This window comes from Carlito syrichta, unplaced genomic scaffold (assembly GCF_000164805.1).
Source record: "Carlito syrichta isolate Samal-C Ts95f unplaced genomic scaffold, Tarsius_syrichta-2.0.1 Scaffold305681, whole genome shotgun sequence".
Lineage (NCBI taxonomy): Eukaryota > Metazoa > Chordata > Mammalia > Primates > Tarsiidae > Carlito > Carlito syrichta.
Genome location: NW_007249777.1, coordinates 636,637 through 655,771, shown reverse-complemented (window position 1 = coordinate 655,771; position 19,135 = coordinate 636,637). Strand labels below are relative to the sequence as shown.

Here is a 19,135-nt window from a genome sequence, read left to right as displayed (position 1 = left end):
GGGGAGGGATGAGGAGCGGGGGAGAGAGGAAGGGACAGGGGTAGAGGGGCAGGGGAGGAGTGGGGACTGAGAGGGGCAGGAGAGTGGGGAGAGACAGGAGAGGGCATGGGAGGGGGCAGAGGGGTGCGGAGAGAGGAGGCCCTGGAAGGCACGACCCACGAACTCAGAACACCACCACGCGAGGAGGGGCCTGGGAGGGAACTTCCCGGGAAGGAGATGAGCTCAGGGGCCAGCAGGGCTGGACCGAGAGGGCCCACCTGTATGCACAGCGGCGCCTCAGCAGCCCCGCCACCTCCCGGGCACATGCCCTACAGCCGGTGAGCCGTGAGAACAGACGCCGGCGCCTGAGCTCTGGCCGAGTCAGCGTGAAGCTCACACAGAGGGCCTCAGAGCACGCTTTGGCTGAGCTTTCTTAGACAGCGACTGTTTTCAAGACAGGAGATGGACAGGCGCAGGCTCTGGAGCCCTGGTCCCCTTGGCTAACGTCTCCCTGACTCGGTTTACTCACCTGTAAGTCACATCTACAGGGTGACTGAGAGGATTCAATGAGATACAATTTGTAAAGCGACTTAGTACCACGCAAGGGATCAAGGCAGGCTCCACGAAAGCTGTGATTTGCACACGGAGTTTAATATAAATTTCTTGGGTGCCCAGAGGAAGGACCAGAGCAGTGGCATTTCATCCCACCAGCAGTTTCTTATTAGGCGCTTCCTCTCTGCCATCTGGTCTGGGTGTGAGGATAAAGGGCAGAGAAAAGTGACACGTATGGTGACTACAGAAAGCGGAACACACGGGACCTCATGTGGAGCGGTAAAGGGAAGCATTCACCAGAGGAGCACACAGCCTGGGCAGGGCCAGGGCACACCGATGGACAGAGGAGGAAGAGGGGGAGGGAGAGGCCCCCCACCCCCGCTGACCATGTACTAAGGGGTCATTCCTCCGGGCCTAGGCTGCACTCCCCGAGGAAGGCAGGTCAGAACTGTGTGCCGGGGGAGGTCACGTCATGGTCATGGTTGTAGGGCTTCGGAGACCAGAGTCATGGGCCCCTCAGGAGGGAGCAGTCGAGCAGTGCAGGGGCAGAGCAGGTGGGACGGGAGGAGAGCCAGAGCTTGTGACCTCACTGCCTGCCTTCTGGCGCTTTCCTTCCTTAACAGGAGCTAGGTCAGAATTCAGGAATGTATAAGATGTGCTCTCTCTGCCAAGGATGTCTCAAGGCCCGGGGCAGCACTCTGACACAACCAACGCCTCACTCACACAAAATACTGGGTGTTCTGGTGTCACCCTAAAGGCTGACCTACCTCATACGTGTCTCCTGCACTAGGCACTGTCTTTTCTTTTCCCCATTGTCCACCCGAAAGATCCAGCACACTTCTGATATATCATTAAATCTGTATTTCAGAAAAGTGGCACATAGGCCAGAAATTTCTCCTTGACTCCTGGATGCAAAAATATGATACTCATTATGATATGAAAAACTAACAACTCCACTCTGAAACAAACAGGTGGGTCAAGGCGGATCATTAGAGCAGGGGTCAGTAAACTATGGCCTGTGGGCCAAATCCAGCCAGTGGTTTGTTTTAGTAAATAAAGTTTTGTTAGAACTCTGCCATGCTCGTTCCTGCCATCTGTTTTTTGCAAATATTCTGTTTTTATTTATTTATTTTCCAGTTGGAATCTCACTCCACCACCCAGGCTGGAGTGCAGTGGCATACTCATGGCCACCCCAGCATCGACCTGCTGGGCTCAGGTGATCCTTCTGTCTCAGCCTTCCAAGTAGCCAGAACTACAAGCGCATGCTATCACACCAGACTAATTTTTTTTTTTTTTATTGTAGAGATGAGGTCTCATCAAGTTGCCCAGGCTGATCTCAAACCTGTAGGCTCAGGCAATCCTCTCACCTAGGCCTCTCAAAGTGCTGGGATTACAGGCTTGAGCTACCATGCCTGGCCGCAAATAAAGTTTTATTAATACTCTGCCACACTCACTCATCTCCATACTGTCTATGGCTGCTTTCATGCTGTAATGCAAGAATTGAGTAGTTGAGACCCCCTGAGATTATTGCTATTGGATCCTTTACAGGAAGTTTGCCAGTTCCTGATAAGAGAGGTAAACCCAGATCAGAAAAGATTCTTGTTTTGAACTGAATCTCAAAACAATTTATAAAACTTTATTCTGATATGTTTCAGTGAGTAAATTAAAATGTAAATTTAAAACATGACTCGTTATTTGTCTAGACTACAGATAACATCTTAATTCACAGAAGACAGAAAGCTTTTTACAAAGTATGCATTCAACTGTGTCAAAAACAAAAACACCTGCGTGCTCACCTGGCTCACATCCAGGGCTCAGAAAAAATGACACCTAATTTTTCTGAGCAGTTTCTATCTTATGTGGCCTTTTGATCGATGTGATGATTCTATTTTGCTTTTCCTGTATCTTGGGGCATTAAGACCTATATTTAAATTATGTGATTACCTTATATCATTTAAGATTCATTCCAAGTATATGTGTCTATTAAACCATTATCTTTCAACTCGATTTTGGGGCACAACTTGTACTCAACTATGACTTTTCTTATCTTTTAACACCACCTTCACCTACACGCTTCCATCCACCGGGAAGCACCAAGGTCACAGCTCTCTTTCTACAATCATCCTTCCATCTTCCTTCTAGCCTGCCTTGATAATCATGTACATTAGTTTAAACTCACTTATTTCCAATACCTATCTCTTTACTGGTTACTGTGTTCATTTAAGACTTGCATTCTAGTTAGTTTCCAGGTTTACTGCCAGTTTTCTTAAGTGCAACATTTCTATTCCTGAGTCACATCTCTGCCTTAATTCTTGGCAACTGATAATATATTACTGAGTTTTTGCAGGAAAGGGTCTTCAGTGTTACATATGCAGATAATTTACAGAGATTGTTTTTCTTTTTGTATATTAATGGTTGGACATGAAAACATTAGGGTTATTTTTGTCACTTCATCTGAGGAGAAAATGTTTGATTGCATCAACTGTAATCAAATCCCTGGCACGCTAGAGTTCTGACAAATCCTTATCGGTTACCCATTTTCTGGGCAGGTAAAGTCTATGCTATAAATAGAAGACTGAGGATAATGCAGCTGAATCCTGAAAATGGGGGGGGGGGTTTACACACACTCAGGGTAACAGGCCAGGCTGTGTCCAGCATTTTTAGAACAGCTCTGCCCCCCTACCTACACTCAGACTATCCCCTGGCTAAGTCCTCCCTCCCTTTCTCTGGCTCCCTAGAAATTAATTTTCTTTCTGGTTGTAATCCATGTGGGTTCCTAGTCGCCTTAGCCTAGAAAAACAAAAAATAGAGCAGCCCCTGACTCCCAGCTGTGGACCAAGTACTCAGCTCTGAGAGCGCATCTGAGATGCTCAGACAGCAGTCATCTGACTACACCAAATACTGCAGTAATTCGGTTCCAAAGTGATATTCCCTGGGCATCTCAGATCAGCTTTGGGACCACTGGAGGAGTTACCTTCTCGGATCAGTTTCTGGACCACTGGAAGAGTTATCCTCTATCCAGCTGTCGCAGTCTCCCTGCTTCTGGGTTCCCATATCCTCACAGATTCCTCTTGGCAGGGGTGTAACCAAGTTCCTAAGTTACACTGAGGAGCCAAAAAGTCATGTCCTATTTCTACCATCATATCCTGCAATGTCACAGTTTCTTTGCCTCTAAATCAGCTCAGGAGTGAATCCACCCATATGCCACGCAGCTGGTAGTAAAGTACACCTTTTCTCCCCTTTCTTCCACACTCAGTGCTACATTCCCCACTCCAAGCAGTTGCGGCGTGGCAAGAACTGCTTTAGGACCTAGTGGCACAGAGGCTGCTGGCCGGCGCTGCTGCTGACCACTGAGACCCGCAAGTGGACCTCCTCATGCTAAAAGGGACTGGTGGTCTCTATCCCCTACAGCCATGGAGAACAGGAGTTTACACGAGGTGACGTGTTTGAAATTCACCACATCTGCTAAGGGCTGTCTCACCCCTCGCTCAGCTGCCCATGCAGTTCCCAATGCCATCCACATGGCTCTTCCTTACTTCCCCTCACAGGTGGAAAGCCTTTGTGGAGATAATGGAATCTCACTCCCTCTAACAAATAAGGCTGAGAGGATTCAGGGGATGAAGCGATTTCTAGAGCCAACGGTGACTGAGGGGACATCCAGCACTGCAACTCCAGCAGTCGCTCCACTTGGCTCAACAGCAAATTAATTAGTCCACCCCCAGCCGGGCTCGGTGGCTCAGCCTGTAATCCCGCGCCTTTGGGAGGCTGAGGTGAGTGGATTGCCTGAGCCCGCGGGTTCAAGACCCGCCTGGGCAACTTGGCGAGTCCTCATCTCTACAATAAATCAAAAAATCAGCCGGGCGTGTTAGCGCGCGCCTGTAATTCTGGCTACTCGGAAGGCTGAGGTGGAAGGATTGCCGAAGCCCAGCAGGTCGAGGCTGCGGTGGCCGGGAGTGGCCACTGCACTCCAGTCTGGGCAACAGAGTGAGACTCCAACTCAAAAAATAAAAAATAAAAAAAAAGAAGTCCACCCCCACTTTCCAACTGAGCACGGCTGGGGGAAACTCCTCCTAGTTTATTCTTGTACCTTTCCTGTCTGTCCCACTCTCTAGGTGCACGCGGCAAACATGCTACTGGGAGAGCCGTGGCCATGGGACAATCAGAGCCAACTCAAGGTGACAGTAACTCCACAGAGACTGGGCACAAAACAAACAGCTGACATGCTTCACTCACCCTGGGACATTCTTCTGCAGAAGAAACCAAGCCATGGTGTCACCGCCTAGGACAAGTACACAGGAGCCCAAGTACACAGGGCTCTGATCTGGGGAATGAAGTGGGCCATTTGCCTGCCTGAATTGCTTGTAGTCAAATTATGAATATTTAAAGAATTTTTTTGCACATAAATGTCACCATCTACAATCCTCTCCTTCCACTAAGGAGCAGAGCCCTCAGATGCTCAGCCAGGCAGGGGTCCCATGATTGGCAAGCGTGGCACCCCCTACTCTGCACCCCTCTGGCAGCTGGTACCTATATGACATCTACAGCCATCACGCTTACTTCCAATTGTTGTGTTAGGTTTCATAGCTCAACCTCTCACCACTCAGGAAGAATGGGATGGGGGCCAGAGATGGACCAAGCACTACATGTGTCTGTAACCAGTCTCTTTCTCAACATGCTTAGAAAGACCTAGACTTTCACTTCTAATATTTGGCTAAAAATAATGCTTGGAATCTGGTTTCAAAAAGATACACAGCTGTGGGGAGAAAAATCATGAGAATGTAGAACATCAAGATACATGTTAATATTCCTGGTAACCTTAATTTGGCACGGAATTGCCGGGGGCTATTTACTAACTACATGCCCCTTGAATTATAATTTTAATTAGATTTTTTTGCTTTATCTGAGATGTTACCACTCTAAAAGCTAACACTGACTACATAACAGAAATGGAACGACACAATTTAAACTAAGACAACTATGATTTCAATAAATGGCTTGAAAATTTTGATCAAACTTCTAGAAAACACCAAGTCCTAAAGGCAGGTGTCCCTGGTGGTGAGAACAGCTGAGGACCTTGGACAGGCCTGCACAGCCAGCCAGGTACTGAAGCAAAAATAAAATAATAATTAAAAAAAGACAGAAAAGACACAGTGGCGATGACAGAACATAAAGTGAAACTTTCCTTGGGGTCTTGACATGGAAAATGATCTTGAGCCTCACCTTGAAGTACTGGTTTGACAGTCGGTCTTTCCATCTTGGGAACTCGCCTATTAAAGCATCCTATTCAAGATCTTGGTCCTCGATGGGAGGAAAGCAGAGCATGCCCAGCCCGACGCCTGGGGTCACCAGGCCAGAGTGGCCTGTCTTGTCTCCCCTCTATTGTCCCTTATCTGTGACTGAATGAACCAGGAAGGGAAAGAATTCTAAAAGCCCCAGAGCCAGCTGAAAGCAGGCAGATGGCAGGATGCTGCACGTCGTGCAACGTCTGTGGTTTCTAAGCAGTTGGTGATGCAATAACCTCCTGTGCAGAGGCCATGCCAGAACCTTCTCGGCAACTGCACATCTCAGAGCTTCCTCCTCTGGCAGCTGTTTTCTGAAAACACCAGAGAACTTAGGTGGCAGCAGAGACGTGGAGGGTGCACAGGCAGGTGCGCTGTGGGGGAAGAGGGATGAGGTGGAAGCAGAACAGACACAGTACAGGAGGAAGAGTGGAGGAGGAGGAGGGAGAGGGAGGAGGGAAAGAGAGGAGAAGGAGGGAGGGTGAGGAGGAGGAAGAGGATAAGCGGTGGCAGCAAACAAAAGGATGGAGGGAAGCGAGTTGGAATGCCCCTCAAACATCCCTCCAGTCTCCCTCTCCCAAACGGGAGACATATCTGTGTTTTGCTACCTTTTTCTTCACACTATTACCAAGAGCAGCAGGATACTGATTTACAAAAGGAAGAGGCCAGCCTTAGCTCCCAGCAGCCAGGCCTCACCGAGGTGCTGCAGGAGGGAGGGAGGGCCCCCGGCAGAGCTTCTGCAGACCTGTCCTCCCCCAACTGCAAACAGTGACACATCAGTCTACTCTGAGCTAAGACTGCAGAGGAAAGTGCAAAATGACTCAGAACAACTTCTCAGAACTTATTTCTGTAAAAAGTCAAAGCAGCCATGTTGTGGGGCTGGGACAGGATTCCAAGGTGAGAATCCACCATGGGTAGTGAAAGGCACGAGGCAATGCTGAGACGCCTGCATGCCCGCGCTCCTTGGTGCTGACCAAGTCTTTACTGGAATGCGGTCTCTAGGCACACAGAGCAGTGGAAGGAGGCTTCCCGATGACTATTCAGGACTCTTTGCCATGGCTGGCATCAGAGAATGCCTGTGAAGGGTATTTTAACGAGCCAATGATCAACGTGTGATACTACAAACCCCACTCCTGGTAAATACTTAATATTAAAGGCAAGGCACCCAAATGGTGGCATGCCAACATTAGTTGTAACTGTGGCTAAGATTTCTTTAAAAGAAAAGCAAGCTGGTTACAGTGGCTCACACCTATAATCCCAGCACTTTGGGAGGCCCAGGTGAAGATTGCTTGAGTCCAGGAGTTCAAGACCAGCTTGGACAACATAGCAAGAACTCATTTCTACAAAAATAAAAAGAAGAAAAAGGCAAGTAGCAACAGAACTTAGCTGACGTGCTGACGGGAAAAGGGCCAGGGTGAAACCCACACACAGTGCCCTTGGCTGGGAACACAGGAGCACGGCTGCCAGAGCGTCCCCTGGGTTGAGTGTATAATCAACCCTCCTAGGCCATCAGACAGCTGTTTGTTTTCCCAGAGATCCATAACATTTTGGTTTGGGATCAAAATTTAAATTCTTATCCCAAAAGAAATACCACTTTTTTCACTAATTACAGAAAATAAAACTCTTTAAAATGCCAAAACACTCCAGCGTATAATGTTACCATTGGTGTTCAACAATCTGGGTTTGTATCCACTGAAGTACAGAGTATTTAAAAAAGAAAGAAAAAATAAACAATCTGGAATGTATGGCCATAATTGTCAATGTAATCTATTCCAGTCTCAACCTAATAATTTATTTGCCATCTAGGGGTTATTTATTTAACACCCCTCAATGTTTCTTAGTATGTTAAAAAAAAATAAGGCATTAATAGCCAATCTCACCCAAACAATTAAACTTGAAGATAAAAACAAAGTTCAAAACACTACTTGACTAAACAAACACAGTGCCTTTTCATGTTGTAGGCACTTGATAATTGAGTCTGTAACGCCAAAAAAATAAACAGAGGTTGGACTATTTGATGTTCACTCAACGTCAGAATTCTGAACCTAAAGCTCAAATATTCCTAAAAAGGATAGCTGGGGCAGGGCATGGTGGCTCAAACTTGTAATCCCAGCATTTTGGGAGGCCAAGGCCAGAGGATTGCCTGAGTCCATAGGTTCAAGACCAGCCTGGGCAACGTGGTGAGAACTCGTCTCTACAATAAATCAAAAAATTAGCCAAGCATGGTAGCGCACGCCTATAGTTCCGGCTACTTGAAAGGCTGAGGTGGAATGACGGCCAGAGCCCAGTAGGTCGAAGCTAGGGTGGACATGAGTGTGCCACTGCACTTCAGCCTGGGCAACAGAGTGAAACTCCAACACTCACACACACACAAAAAAGGATAGCTAGCTGGGTGGCATTGCTCACACCTATAATTCCACCAGCACTTTGGGAGGCCGAGGCAAGAGGATTACCTGAGCCCAGGGGTTCGAGACCAGCCTGACCAACATGGCGAGACTTTACAATGAATCAAAAAATTAGCCGGGCACGAGGTGGTACATGCCTATAGTCCCAGTTACTTGGAAAGCTGAGGAAGAAGGCTCACCAGAGCCTAGCAGGTCAACATTGGGGTGGCCGTGAGCATACCACTGCACTCTAGCCTGGGCGACAGAGTGAGACTCCAACTCAAAAAAAAAGGATAGCTGGCCGGGTGCCATTGCTCACACCTGTAATTCCAGCACTTTGGGAGGCCGAGGCAAGAGGATTATCTGAACCCAGGGGTTCGAGACCAGCCTGACCAACATGGCAAGACTTTACAATGAATCAAAAAATTAGCCAGGCACAAGGTGGTACATGCCTATAGTCCCAGTAACTTGGATGGCTGAAGCAGAAGGATTCCCTGAACCCAGCAGGTAGAGGCTGCAGTAGCCCTGATTATGCCACTGCACTCCAGCCTGGGCGACAGAGTGAGGTACTGACTATAAAAAAAAAAAAGACACCCATGAATAAATGACATAAGACTGCTGAACTATGGTTGGGTTTTGTGGCTCAGTCTGTAATCCCAGCACTTTGGGAGGCCAAGGCAAGTGGACTGCCTGAACCCGCAGGTTTGAGACCAGCCTGGGCAACTTGGCAAGACCTCGTCTCTACAATAAATCAAAAATATTAGCCAGGCATGGTAGCGCATACCTGTAGTTCTGACTACTTGGAAGGCTGAGGTGGAAGGATCGCCTGAGCCCAGCAGGTCAATGCTGGGGTGGCCATGAGCGTGCCACTGCACTCCAGCCTGGGCCATGGAGTGAGACTCCAACTAAAAAAAAAGTAAATAAAATAAAAAGACTGCTGAATTCCCTGGAATTGTATGCATTTTTTTTTTTTTTTTGGTCTGTGTGAGCAATTTTCTAGGGATCCATGGTTTTATCAGATTCTCCAATGGTCTCCTCTAAATAAATTCCTCAACAAGGTCAGAGCATGAAAGAGCTGGGAGGATGTGGGCTTCAAACATCTCAACATCCTGGCCTTCGCATACGACTGCTGGAAAATCTCTGCAAGTCTCCGAGGGTTCAACTTCAATGAACTGCGTGAACGGTGATAAATGACAGGGGCAGATGCTAATAGGGTTCTCCTGGGATTTATTTTTCTTTAAGCAGCTCTCCATATTCATGGGGATGAAAAGTGACTTCGAGAAGAAGACAGCCCTAGGTCAGAGATTTAGGCAGAAAGATGGACAGGGAGAGACGTCAGACAGGATGGATGGTCAGACGAACTCCTTGGTTCCCAGAGGCAGAGGTTGGGTGACTCACCCATGGACAAGCAGAGGGGTTAGCAGCGTAGACCTTGGGGCAAGGCCCATGTGCTCTTACTCCGAGTCCCCCGATGTCCTGGGCTTCCCCTGACCACATGCACGAACCTGCAAGTGGTGTTTACACCAAGGTCAAGGTTTGGCGTGAGAAATCAAACTCCCTGCCTCCTCCTCCCACCAAAAGAAAAATCCTAGTGAGGGCTCCATAACTACCTACAATCTGAGGCTTAGAAAGGAAATAAGGACACAGAGCTGGGGGCTGGGAGGCCTGAGACAGAGGCCAGGAGAGAGAGGAGTGACACGGGGAACCTGCTGGTCACCCATCTTCGTGTCATCTGGGTGGGCCGAGATGAAAGGGGAGATCCCAGGAGCTCCGGCTGGAGGGCCTTTCCCTCTCCAAGTTGCAGGGTGTAGCTGGCTACACTCACTCTGAACTCACAACCTTTTGTTTGCCTTGCAAAGGACAGACTGTCTTCAAGTCTTGGCTCAGACAGGAAGGCAGCAAAAGCATGGCTCCTGCTGTTTCAAAGGAGACAGGAAGCCAGGAGAAGCTGCATCCCAAAGAAAAGCAGCAAGTCAATCAGCAGGTGAATACCAACTGTGTTCAGGAAGCCTCTGTGGGTCTGGGCTCTGGGGAATCTCCAAGTCACTTCCCTATGCATCATTGTCCCAGCGGTGTGAGGAAGGGCGTGTGATAATTCCACAACCTGGCCTCCTGACAACCGCTCCTCCGGCCCACCCCCACAGTTCTGCACCACACAACTTCCTCTTTGTTTTTTCTTTGTGATTCTGAAGGTGACTCTTAATAATAACTTGTCCTTTTCCCCAGAAAACTAGGATGAAAAGGAAAAGTCTGGAGAAGAAGACGAAGAAAACAGGGACAGAGGAGGGCAAGAAAGTGCCATGGGGCAGAAAACAGGAGGAGGGAGAGAGGAGGCTGGGAAACCAGATGTGTGATAAATGTGCCACGATGACCCAAGGATGCAAAGGGACGGGAAGAAGGGGAATGAGTGGCCCCCTGCATCCATCCAACTTCACCGGGAGCCAAGTGACATAGTCTCCCCCTTTCCAGATCAGGAGACAGCAGAGCCAAAGGAACATGGCCTCATCTCTGGGCCTCCCAGATTCTACATCAAGCAACTGGCTTCTAGACCAGCCCTGCCAGGTTTGAATCTCCCTGCTGTCTGTTTGCAACAACCTGCTCCCACATATGCATATATTCCACATTAATACAGACAGTGCAAACCCTATGCCACAGCTGCATGTAAACTCACAGCCCCTATGGCCACGCCACCCCAGCCTGAGTCTCATTCAACAAGCCATCCTGCATCTGAGTTTTCAGGGCGTCCCTGGCAAAGGCACTGATGGCTGAGTGCTCCTCAGGCGACATCCTGTTGTTGGCGATTTCCACGCCTGGCCTAGTCAGCCCACAGTGTGGCCCATGCCAGCAGCTCCCCCTTCCACCCTGCAGTCCGCCTCTGTCCGAGGGCACACTTGGCAGGAGGACTCAGCCTGGCAGACAGGGTGGGCCAGCTGCACCAAGTGGAGAGGAAGCCCCCATTGGCAGGGTCTCCTCCCACCGCCATCCTGCCAAGCCCCGTGACTTGTGTTCCTACAGGACAAACTCTCCATACCCTCGACCTGCTGGGCTCAGGCAATCTTTCCACTTCAGCCCTCAAAGTAGCTGGAACTATAGGCACACCACCACGTCTGGCTTATTTTTTGATTTATTGTAGAGACAAGGTCTCACCAAGTTGCCCGGGCTGGTCTTGAACCCCTGAGTTCAGGCAATCCTCTCACCTTGGCCTCCAAAGTGCTGGGATTATAGGTATTAGCCACCGCGCCCAGGTCCTTTCTGTTTTTCCTTTGGACACACAGGTGACATCTCCCGCCCTGCTGGACAGAGTGCGTAAGTGCTCCCTGGCAACGAAGAGGACAGGACTCTGTGAACAATGGCTTCTATGGGCTACCCCATCCGGCCACACCCAGCATAGGGCTGGCATCTGCCTGACACCTCACCTTGATGATGAGGATACACCAGGCCGGGCACCATGGGTCACACCTGTAAGTCCAGCACATTGGGAGGCCAAGGCAGGAGGATCAAATGAGGCCAGGAATTTGAGCAACATAGCAAGACCTCATCTCTCCAAAAATACAAAAATTTGCTGAGCATGGTGGTGCACACTTGCCGTACCAGTTACTTGAAGGCTGAGGAGGAAGGATCGCCTGAACCCCGGAGGTTGAGGCTATGGTAGCTGTGACCACGCCAATGCACTCTAGCTTGGGTGACAGGAGTGAGATGCCAACTCAAATAAATAAATAAATAGGAAAAAAGGATAGACCAAGAAGAACTGGGCATGAATACCCTGAAGCTAGGGAAATGAAGAATTAAAAAAAAAAAGTCAACTAACTACAAAGATATCAAATGGTCTTTTAGACTAAAAAAAAAATCCCAAACAAACTAATCACAGTCATTTTCAACAGGTCCACAGACTTGCCACCAAGTCTCTGCCAAAAAGAAGGATGGTGTGAGAAAGGCAGAACAATGCACATGAGAGCAGGGCGCAGAACCTCACCCTACTCCGGGCCTTCACGGTTCTGTGTCCCTGCCACCTCTCGTGCCCCGAACACCCGCAGCCACTCACCCAGAAGGGGCAAAGCCTACAAAATCTCTCAGCTGGCAGAGCCTCCCAGGCTGTGCTAAGCATCTCAGTGTTCTCAGCTTCCTCCTGCTAAGAGAAAGGTAGATCTAACCCACACTGTTTTATTTAGTCATGTGAAGCGACCCCCTTGGAAAAGTTCATTAATTTACAACTACGTGAGAAAAATAAGCTAAAAGGGGGGCAGGCTTTGTCTCCATGCACACAACAAAGAGTCAAGAGGACTCCATTCCTAAGGACCTTGGTTCCTAATTCCTTTTTCTCCAGTGAGACAGTTCAGGAGAAGCTGACCACTGACACTAACTTTGAGAAGACTGGGTAGGTAGCTAAGACTTAAGTTTTAGTCTTCATTTCAGTAGCACTGTATTGGGGTGCTTATTTGTTAGTTCACACTTTCCTACCTGACACCGAATCCCACAAGTCAAGAGGCCATTAGGTAGGCAGAGTGGGAAAACATTCAAAAACACATACATGTGTCAAGATGCACCAGGAAGGGGCAACTTAAAGCCCAACCATCTCTCGCATGATCCTTTCAACAACACAGGTTTGGGGGTGGTATTATTTTTATTTACAGATGTGGACACACAGGCTTAGAAAGGCTGGGTAACCTGTCCCAGGTCACACAGCAGCAAAGCCAGGTGAACCAAGATACAAATTCAAGTTCCTATCCATCAGGCCAAGAGTTCTTTCCAACAAACAACTGCCTTCAAGAAAAGCCTACCTGTAATTCAACCTTTTTGAAAGACGATCGTCTTACTGCTGGAGAACTCCATACCCCAAATCAATTTCCAGGGACAAAGCTTTGCTTTGAGGATGCTACCTTTATGCTTATTCAAATAGGAATTGGGTTGGACAACTTGCATTTAGAAATAAGGATGTTTTGTTTTAAGAAAAAGATCATCTGTTGAACAGCAGCCATGTAGAAAGACTACCGTTAATAGATAAATTATACCTTAGTTTGACTTCCTAACCAAAACATCTTACAACCAAAAAGATCTTGAAATAATGCAGGAAAACATACGTCAAAGACAGATGACTACTTTGAAAATGCTGGAAAGCAAATAATGTAGTCCAATAATCTTTTTCTTTTCCTTGAGCTTCTGAGATATACGAGTTCTTAAAAGCGATTCATGTCAAAAATTCAAAAGGTTAAGCTAAGTGGGTGAGCAGATATCAAATATTAAATGCAAATTATCTTCATGCTGTGTACTAAAAACCCAGCCATTAGTGCACATTCCTTTTTTCTACCTTGAAAAAATAAACAGGACAAAATAGATCCTAAACATGATTAAATTGCAAAGAGCACAACACGTGGCGTAGCTCAGATTCTCACTGCTCTCTGTTCCGTCAACACATCGCCCACAAACTGCAAAAATAATCACCGCCAAGGCTACACTAGGGGATTACATAAAATTTTTCTGAAAAGCCGAAACATTATTTAATCAGGAATAATTAAATTAAAAACTCTAAATGCTTACCTTGTAGAAAACGAGTTTCACCTTTGTGAATTTTCTTTTACAACATTAAGCCCAATACAAGTACGTGCTACACGCCAAGGAAATTTTACAAGCATAAAATTAATTGCTATATTCAAATTATTCCCCTTTCTCTCTTTGAACACATTTTTGCAGAACAAATACCTTGTTAGTCCTCTTTGAAATCTTTATATTTCAGACGGACATCAATCTTTCAGAGATCAACTTAAAGACCCTGGAAAATGTTGACAATGCCATATGACAACTAGTGACCGAAAGAAGTTCACTCATCCCTAGCTGTAAAGAGTGCTTAGAGATGACTGTCAGAATCCTTCTGGAGAGAGGCATGTCTTCTCATCTGCATAACAGTCTAGACATCTTTAGAGGAAAATTAACTTTCAATCACGACAAGTACACCATGCAAGCATGCCTACATTTGGACCGGAATCGCATCCAGGAAAGACAAAGCCCTTGTTACTTACACACTGCACATGAAAAGGAAAAGTTCAAAGCAACCTGCTCCCTCTGGGAGAGATGATCACAGTCCAAAGCAGCGCGCGTGCTTGCTCCCTCTCATTCTCAGGCAGTGAAAACCCCCAACTGCTCTTCCAAGTCACATCCACAGGGACGTCCTAGCGCCACCAAGCTCTTCCTCCAAAGCAGCACCGAGGATCGGAGGAGGTGTGCCCCCTTCTTCCATGTCCCCCTCCCCATGCCCAGCGCCCGCCTGCCCTGGAAAGGCACCAGGTTACTGCAGACGTGGGGATGGCAGAGCCACAAAGGGCCACATCTCCAGAGCCACAGAGTCAGCTCAGAGCGCAGCGTGCAAGTGGCGCTTTTGTGGGACTGCCTCACACAACTCAAGTTCCCAGAACACACCAAAAACCCTCTCAACCCCCTTACCCGCAGCGAAATTGTATATTCCTTGCAAACTCCCAACTATAACAATAGCACATGCTAATTGCTAACAATAACGGGGGAAAAAATCCCCCATACAGGAGAGGCTGACAGGGTCACACAAAGAGCTATGACAGTAATAGGCACCCTTACAGACAGGAAGGCAATCAATTATGAGCCATTTGCAGAAATTGCGGGGCTGTCAAATGCCCTGGGTACAGCTGTGCTCCATCAAGTCAGGCTTCATTTGGTTTTCAAGGAAATTATTCCTTATTCTAAAATCTAGAATACTGGTTAGTAAAATATCCCCAGCAGCCGAGGTTCAGCTGGGGTCTAACCTGAAAAGAAGTTAATGACCCCTGAGAAGACTTAGTCAGGCCAGGGCAAGAAGCCCAGAAAACAGAAGCACGTCTTCTCCCCAGGCAGTGACTGCCCTCAATGGGCATCATTAGGACCCTGTGCTGGGGGGGATCCCCAAACATCCACTCCTAGCATGCACTGGGCATGCATCAGACAACTCCCATTCATCATTCTAAGAACAGAAGTGGATTGCTTTTAGATATAACCTGATGTTTCCAGAAGGCTTTAAAAAAAAAAACTAATATAGAAAAGAAAATTGTAATCCTTAAATCAGAAACTTTTTCTTCTCACTTATATCCATCACTATTATTACTTTTAGTGATCCCCAAGTCCTCTTTTCCAAGAAAAAAAGAACATGTGAATGAATAACTGTAAGGCATTTGCCTGGAATTTTTTGTTATAAGGATATTGGAAATTTTTATCCATTATTACATGTAGATATCTTCACATTTGAAAACAAAGTTAGGTGACAACTACTTTGGACTCAAGAATCTGACAGTAAATGCTTAGCATGCTCACATTCTTTCAACAGATTTTATATTCTGTGTTCTTTGGTATTCATTTATTTATCTGCTTTCTCTTTTCACTAGTTTGACGATGAAAATTCAAGCTTAGACTGCCCCCATTCCAACCTGACTGGCAGCTTCGGCTCTGCGTCTGACTTTCTAAATGATGCTCCAGTGTTCATTGGGAGCATATTTTGCTGAATTTTGACAGATACTATGAAATCCTAGAGTTGGAAATGGCCTTAACATGATACCGTTTTGCATATCTATTTTACAAAGTCTTAAAATAATTTTTTTTAAAACGCATTTCCTCCTTAAAAACTTTGATGTGTAACTCTTGAGCAGATTATAGCAGAGGAGAAATCATGATCCCTCGTGGTGTTAAGTGACTTCCCCGAGCTGCTGTCCTGTGCCAAGGCCTCGCAAGCATTAGAATTTCAGGAGAATTTGTTTTTTAAAAAACAATTAAGGAAAATCCATCAAATCACATCTATTTAATACTCTAAGATCCATTGCTTCATTTAAAAAATGATGAATGCTGCTGGGCGCAGCGGCTCATGCCTGTAATCCCAGCACTCTGGTAGGCGGAGGGGAGAGGACTGCCTGAGTTCAGGGGTTCGAGACCAGCCTGGGCAACTTGGCAAGACCTCGTCTCTACAACAAATCAAAAAATTAGCTGGATGTGGTGGCGTGCGCCTGTGGTTCCAGCTACTTGGAAGCCTGAGGTAGAAGGATGGCCTGGGCTCAGCAGGTCAAGGCTGTGGTGGTCATGAGCATGCTACTTGCACTCCAGCCTGGATGACAGAGACTCCAATCCCCAATCCAAAAATAATAATAATAATAATGAGTATTAGCCACAACATTGGGTTCCCAAAAGTAAATAGCCCACCACAGACAGAACTGAGTAGCAAGACTGAAAATGCCGATGGAGTTTAGTAAAAGAAACGGCATCCTGGGGCATAACCAGACCAGTAAAGGCAGCTGAGCCTTTGATTTACATGAGGAATTAGAAGGAAAGGGAAGAGAGATTTTGGAGGATGAGGCCAGAAAATGGGGAGGGTGTTCAGGGAATAAAGAAGGGAATGGGAGAAGACAGGGAGGACAGGAGGTCAAAAGCCCACAGCCATTAGAAACTACTGGAAACTTCTCTGAAGCTGGCAGGTGCTCACCTGATCCTCCATCCCCACAGGGGATGTCACCAATCCCCAAAGGGTGTGCCACATGCTTACTCCCAAGGGACTGACTCCTGGCGGCATTAGTCTAAACCCACCTGGAGCATTGCCCCACTTTATAACTTTTACTTATATATCAGCCATGGCTTGTATTTCTTCCATTTTTATTTTGTATTTAAGCCAAAAGCAAGAAATATCAGTTATAATTTCGAAATCAGTTAAAACCAGATTGGATATTAAAATAGATCACATCTATGAGATCACTTCTGAAAAAAACAGCTGACAACGAACAGCTAAAAACTCAGGAAAGGAATGGACTAGAAAAAGTGCTGCATTGATGTGGAGAGATTGGAACCCTTATCTGTTGTTGCTGAGAATGTAAAATGGTGCAGCGCTGTGGAAGACAGTTGGCTCTTCCTCAAAAAAGCGAACACAAAATTACCACGTGACCTAGCACTTCTGCTCCCAGGCGTATGCTCCAAAGAACTGAACACAAGGATTCAAGCAAGTAGGTGTACACCAGCGTTCACTACAGCATGATTCGCAATGGCCAAATAGTGGCCACAATCCAAGTGACCATCAACAGATGAATGGATAAACAAAATGTGGTATATCCATACAGTGGACTATTATTCAGCTATAAAAATGAATGAAACTCTGATATATGTTATGACATCGGTGAACAGAAGGGGCATGATGCTGAATGAAATAAGCCAGGGACAAAAGGACAAATATTGTGTAATTTCACTTATCCATGAGGTACCATGAGATGGCAAATAAGACAAAAAGGAGAAAGGTAAGCAGGGGTTTTGAAGGAGAGGGGAATAGAGAGTTATTGTTTAAAGGGTCCAGAGTTTTTGTATGAGATAATGAAAAAGTTCTGAAGATGGAGGTTGGTGATGACTTGCATGACAACATGAATATACTTAGTGGCACTGAAGTTTACGCTTGAAAATGGAAAAATAGCACATTTTACATTATATATATTTTACTACACAAAATGACATTACAAAAATAATTTATCTTCAACCAAACCAAAAAAAAAATAAAAAATAGGAAAGGGGCCAGGCTTGGTGGCTCAACCTGTAATCCCAGCACTTTGGGAAGCCAAGGCGAGTGCATTGCCTGAGCCCATGGGTTCGAGACCAGTCCAGGCAGCTTGGCAAGATCTCGTCTCTACAATAAAATAAAAAATAGCTCGGCATGGTAGCACATGTCTGTAGTTCCGGCTACTCGGAAGGCTGAGGCAGAAGGATCGCCAGGGCTAAGAAGGTTGACACTGGGGTGGCCACTGCGCTCCAGCCTGGGAGAAGGAGTGAGACTCCAACTCAAAAAAAATAGGAAAAGAATAGAATAGTAATTAACACAGTAGCTTAGATTTTCCTTGTCAAAATAGCTAAGTAAAACCATCCCAGGCAGGGTGCAGTGGCTTATGCCCGTATTCCCAACACTCTGGAAGGCTAAGGTGAGAGGACTTCTTGAGCCCAGGAGTTCAACCTTAGGCAACAGAGCAAGACCTCATTGCTACAAAAAAAAAAAAAAAAAATTAGCCAGGTGTGGTGGTATGCACCTGTAGTCCCAGCTACTCAGAAAGCCAAGGCAGAAGGATCCCCTGAACCCAGGAAGTTAGGCTGCAGTGAGCTGTGATCATGCCACTGCATTCTATCTAGCCTGGACAACAGGGTGAGACCCTGACTCAAAACAAGCAAACAAACAAAAAAACTGTGTGTGACTGGCAATGTCTGCAGTGCTCTTTGATGACATGTGGGAGTTCGTGGAATTCTGGCTCAAGTAAATGGTTCCCATGAGTACTTCATTAAAAAAAATAAATAAGAAGATTTTTATTAATTAATTAATTAATTAATTTAGAGTAGGAGTCTCACTCTATCACCCAGGCAGGAGTGCAGTGGTATGCTCATGGCCCACCACAGCCTTGACTTACTGGACTCAGGTGATCCTTCTGCCTCAGCTTTCCAAGTAGCTGAAGCCATAGGTGTGTGCCACCACACCCAGCTAATTTTTTGATTTCTTGCAGATATGAGGTCTCATCAAGTTGCCTAGGCTGGTCTAGAACCCCTGGACTCGGGCAATTCTCTTGCTTCAACCTCCCAAAGTGCTAGGATTACAGGCATGAGCCTAGCCCCCCGAGACTATATTTTTTAAAGAAAAAAAAAATGCTTGTATCAACTGCTGGACCTAGGATAGGGCAACTCCAGCTCCTTTTTCCCTCAGGTAAAGGTGGGCATTAACTCCTGCCTGCCTGGTTTGTGGTTTGAGATCTGGGCCAGCATCTTACCCTGAACGTCTGCTCCATCTTCTCTCGGTGGGAGACCTGATCCAGAGTGCCATCTGTCTGACTCCTTTTCAGACCTGTTGTGATGTCAGGAACGTTGCTGAAATCTGCAAGAAAAATGACAAAAGCATACATGAGAGTGGCAGTCTGCAGAGGGCAGGAATGCCTAGTTTAGAGGATC

General features: G+C 46.6%; 1 protein-coding gene across 4 annotated transcripts in view; it reads right to left on the bottom strand.

The window, feature by feature from the left end:
* Positions 1-19,135, bottom strand: part of TIAM2 (T-cell lymphoma invasion and metastasis 2) — a 130,354-nt gene that overhangs the window by 23,338 nt on the left and 87,881 nt on the right. The window contains exon 13 of one of the 4 annotated variants that reach the window (XM_021714579.1): positions 18,958-19,061. In XM_021714579.1, the coding sequence (XP_021570254.1) occupies positions 18,958-19,061 (104 nt within the window). Of the gene's footprint in view, positions 1-13,891; positions 13,970-14,208; positions 14,430-18,957; positions 19,062-19,135 lie in introns of those variants that run through there. The other 3 variants (XM_008062246.1, XM_008062245.2, XM_008062247.1) reach the window with 3 other exon arrangements.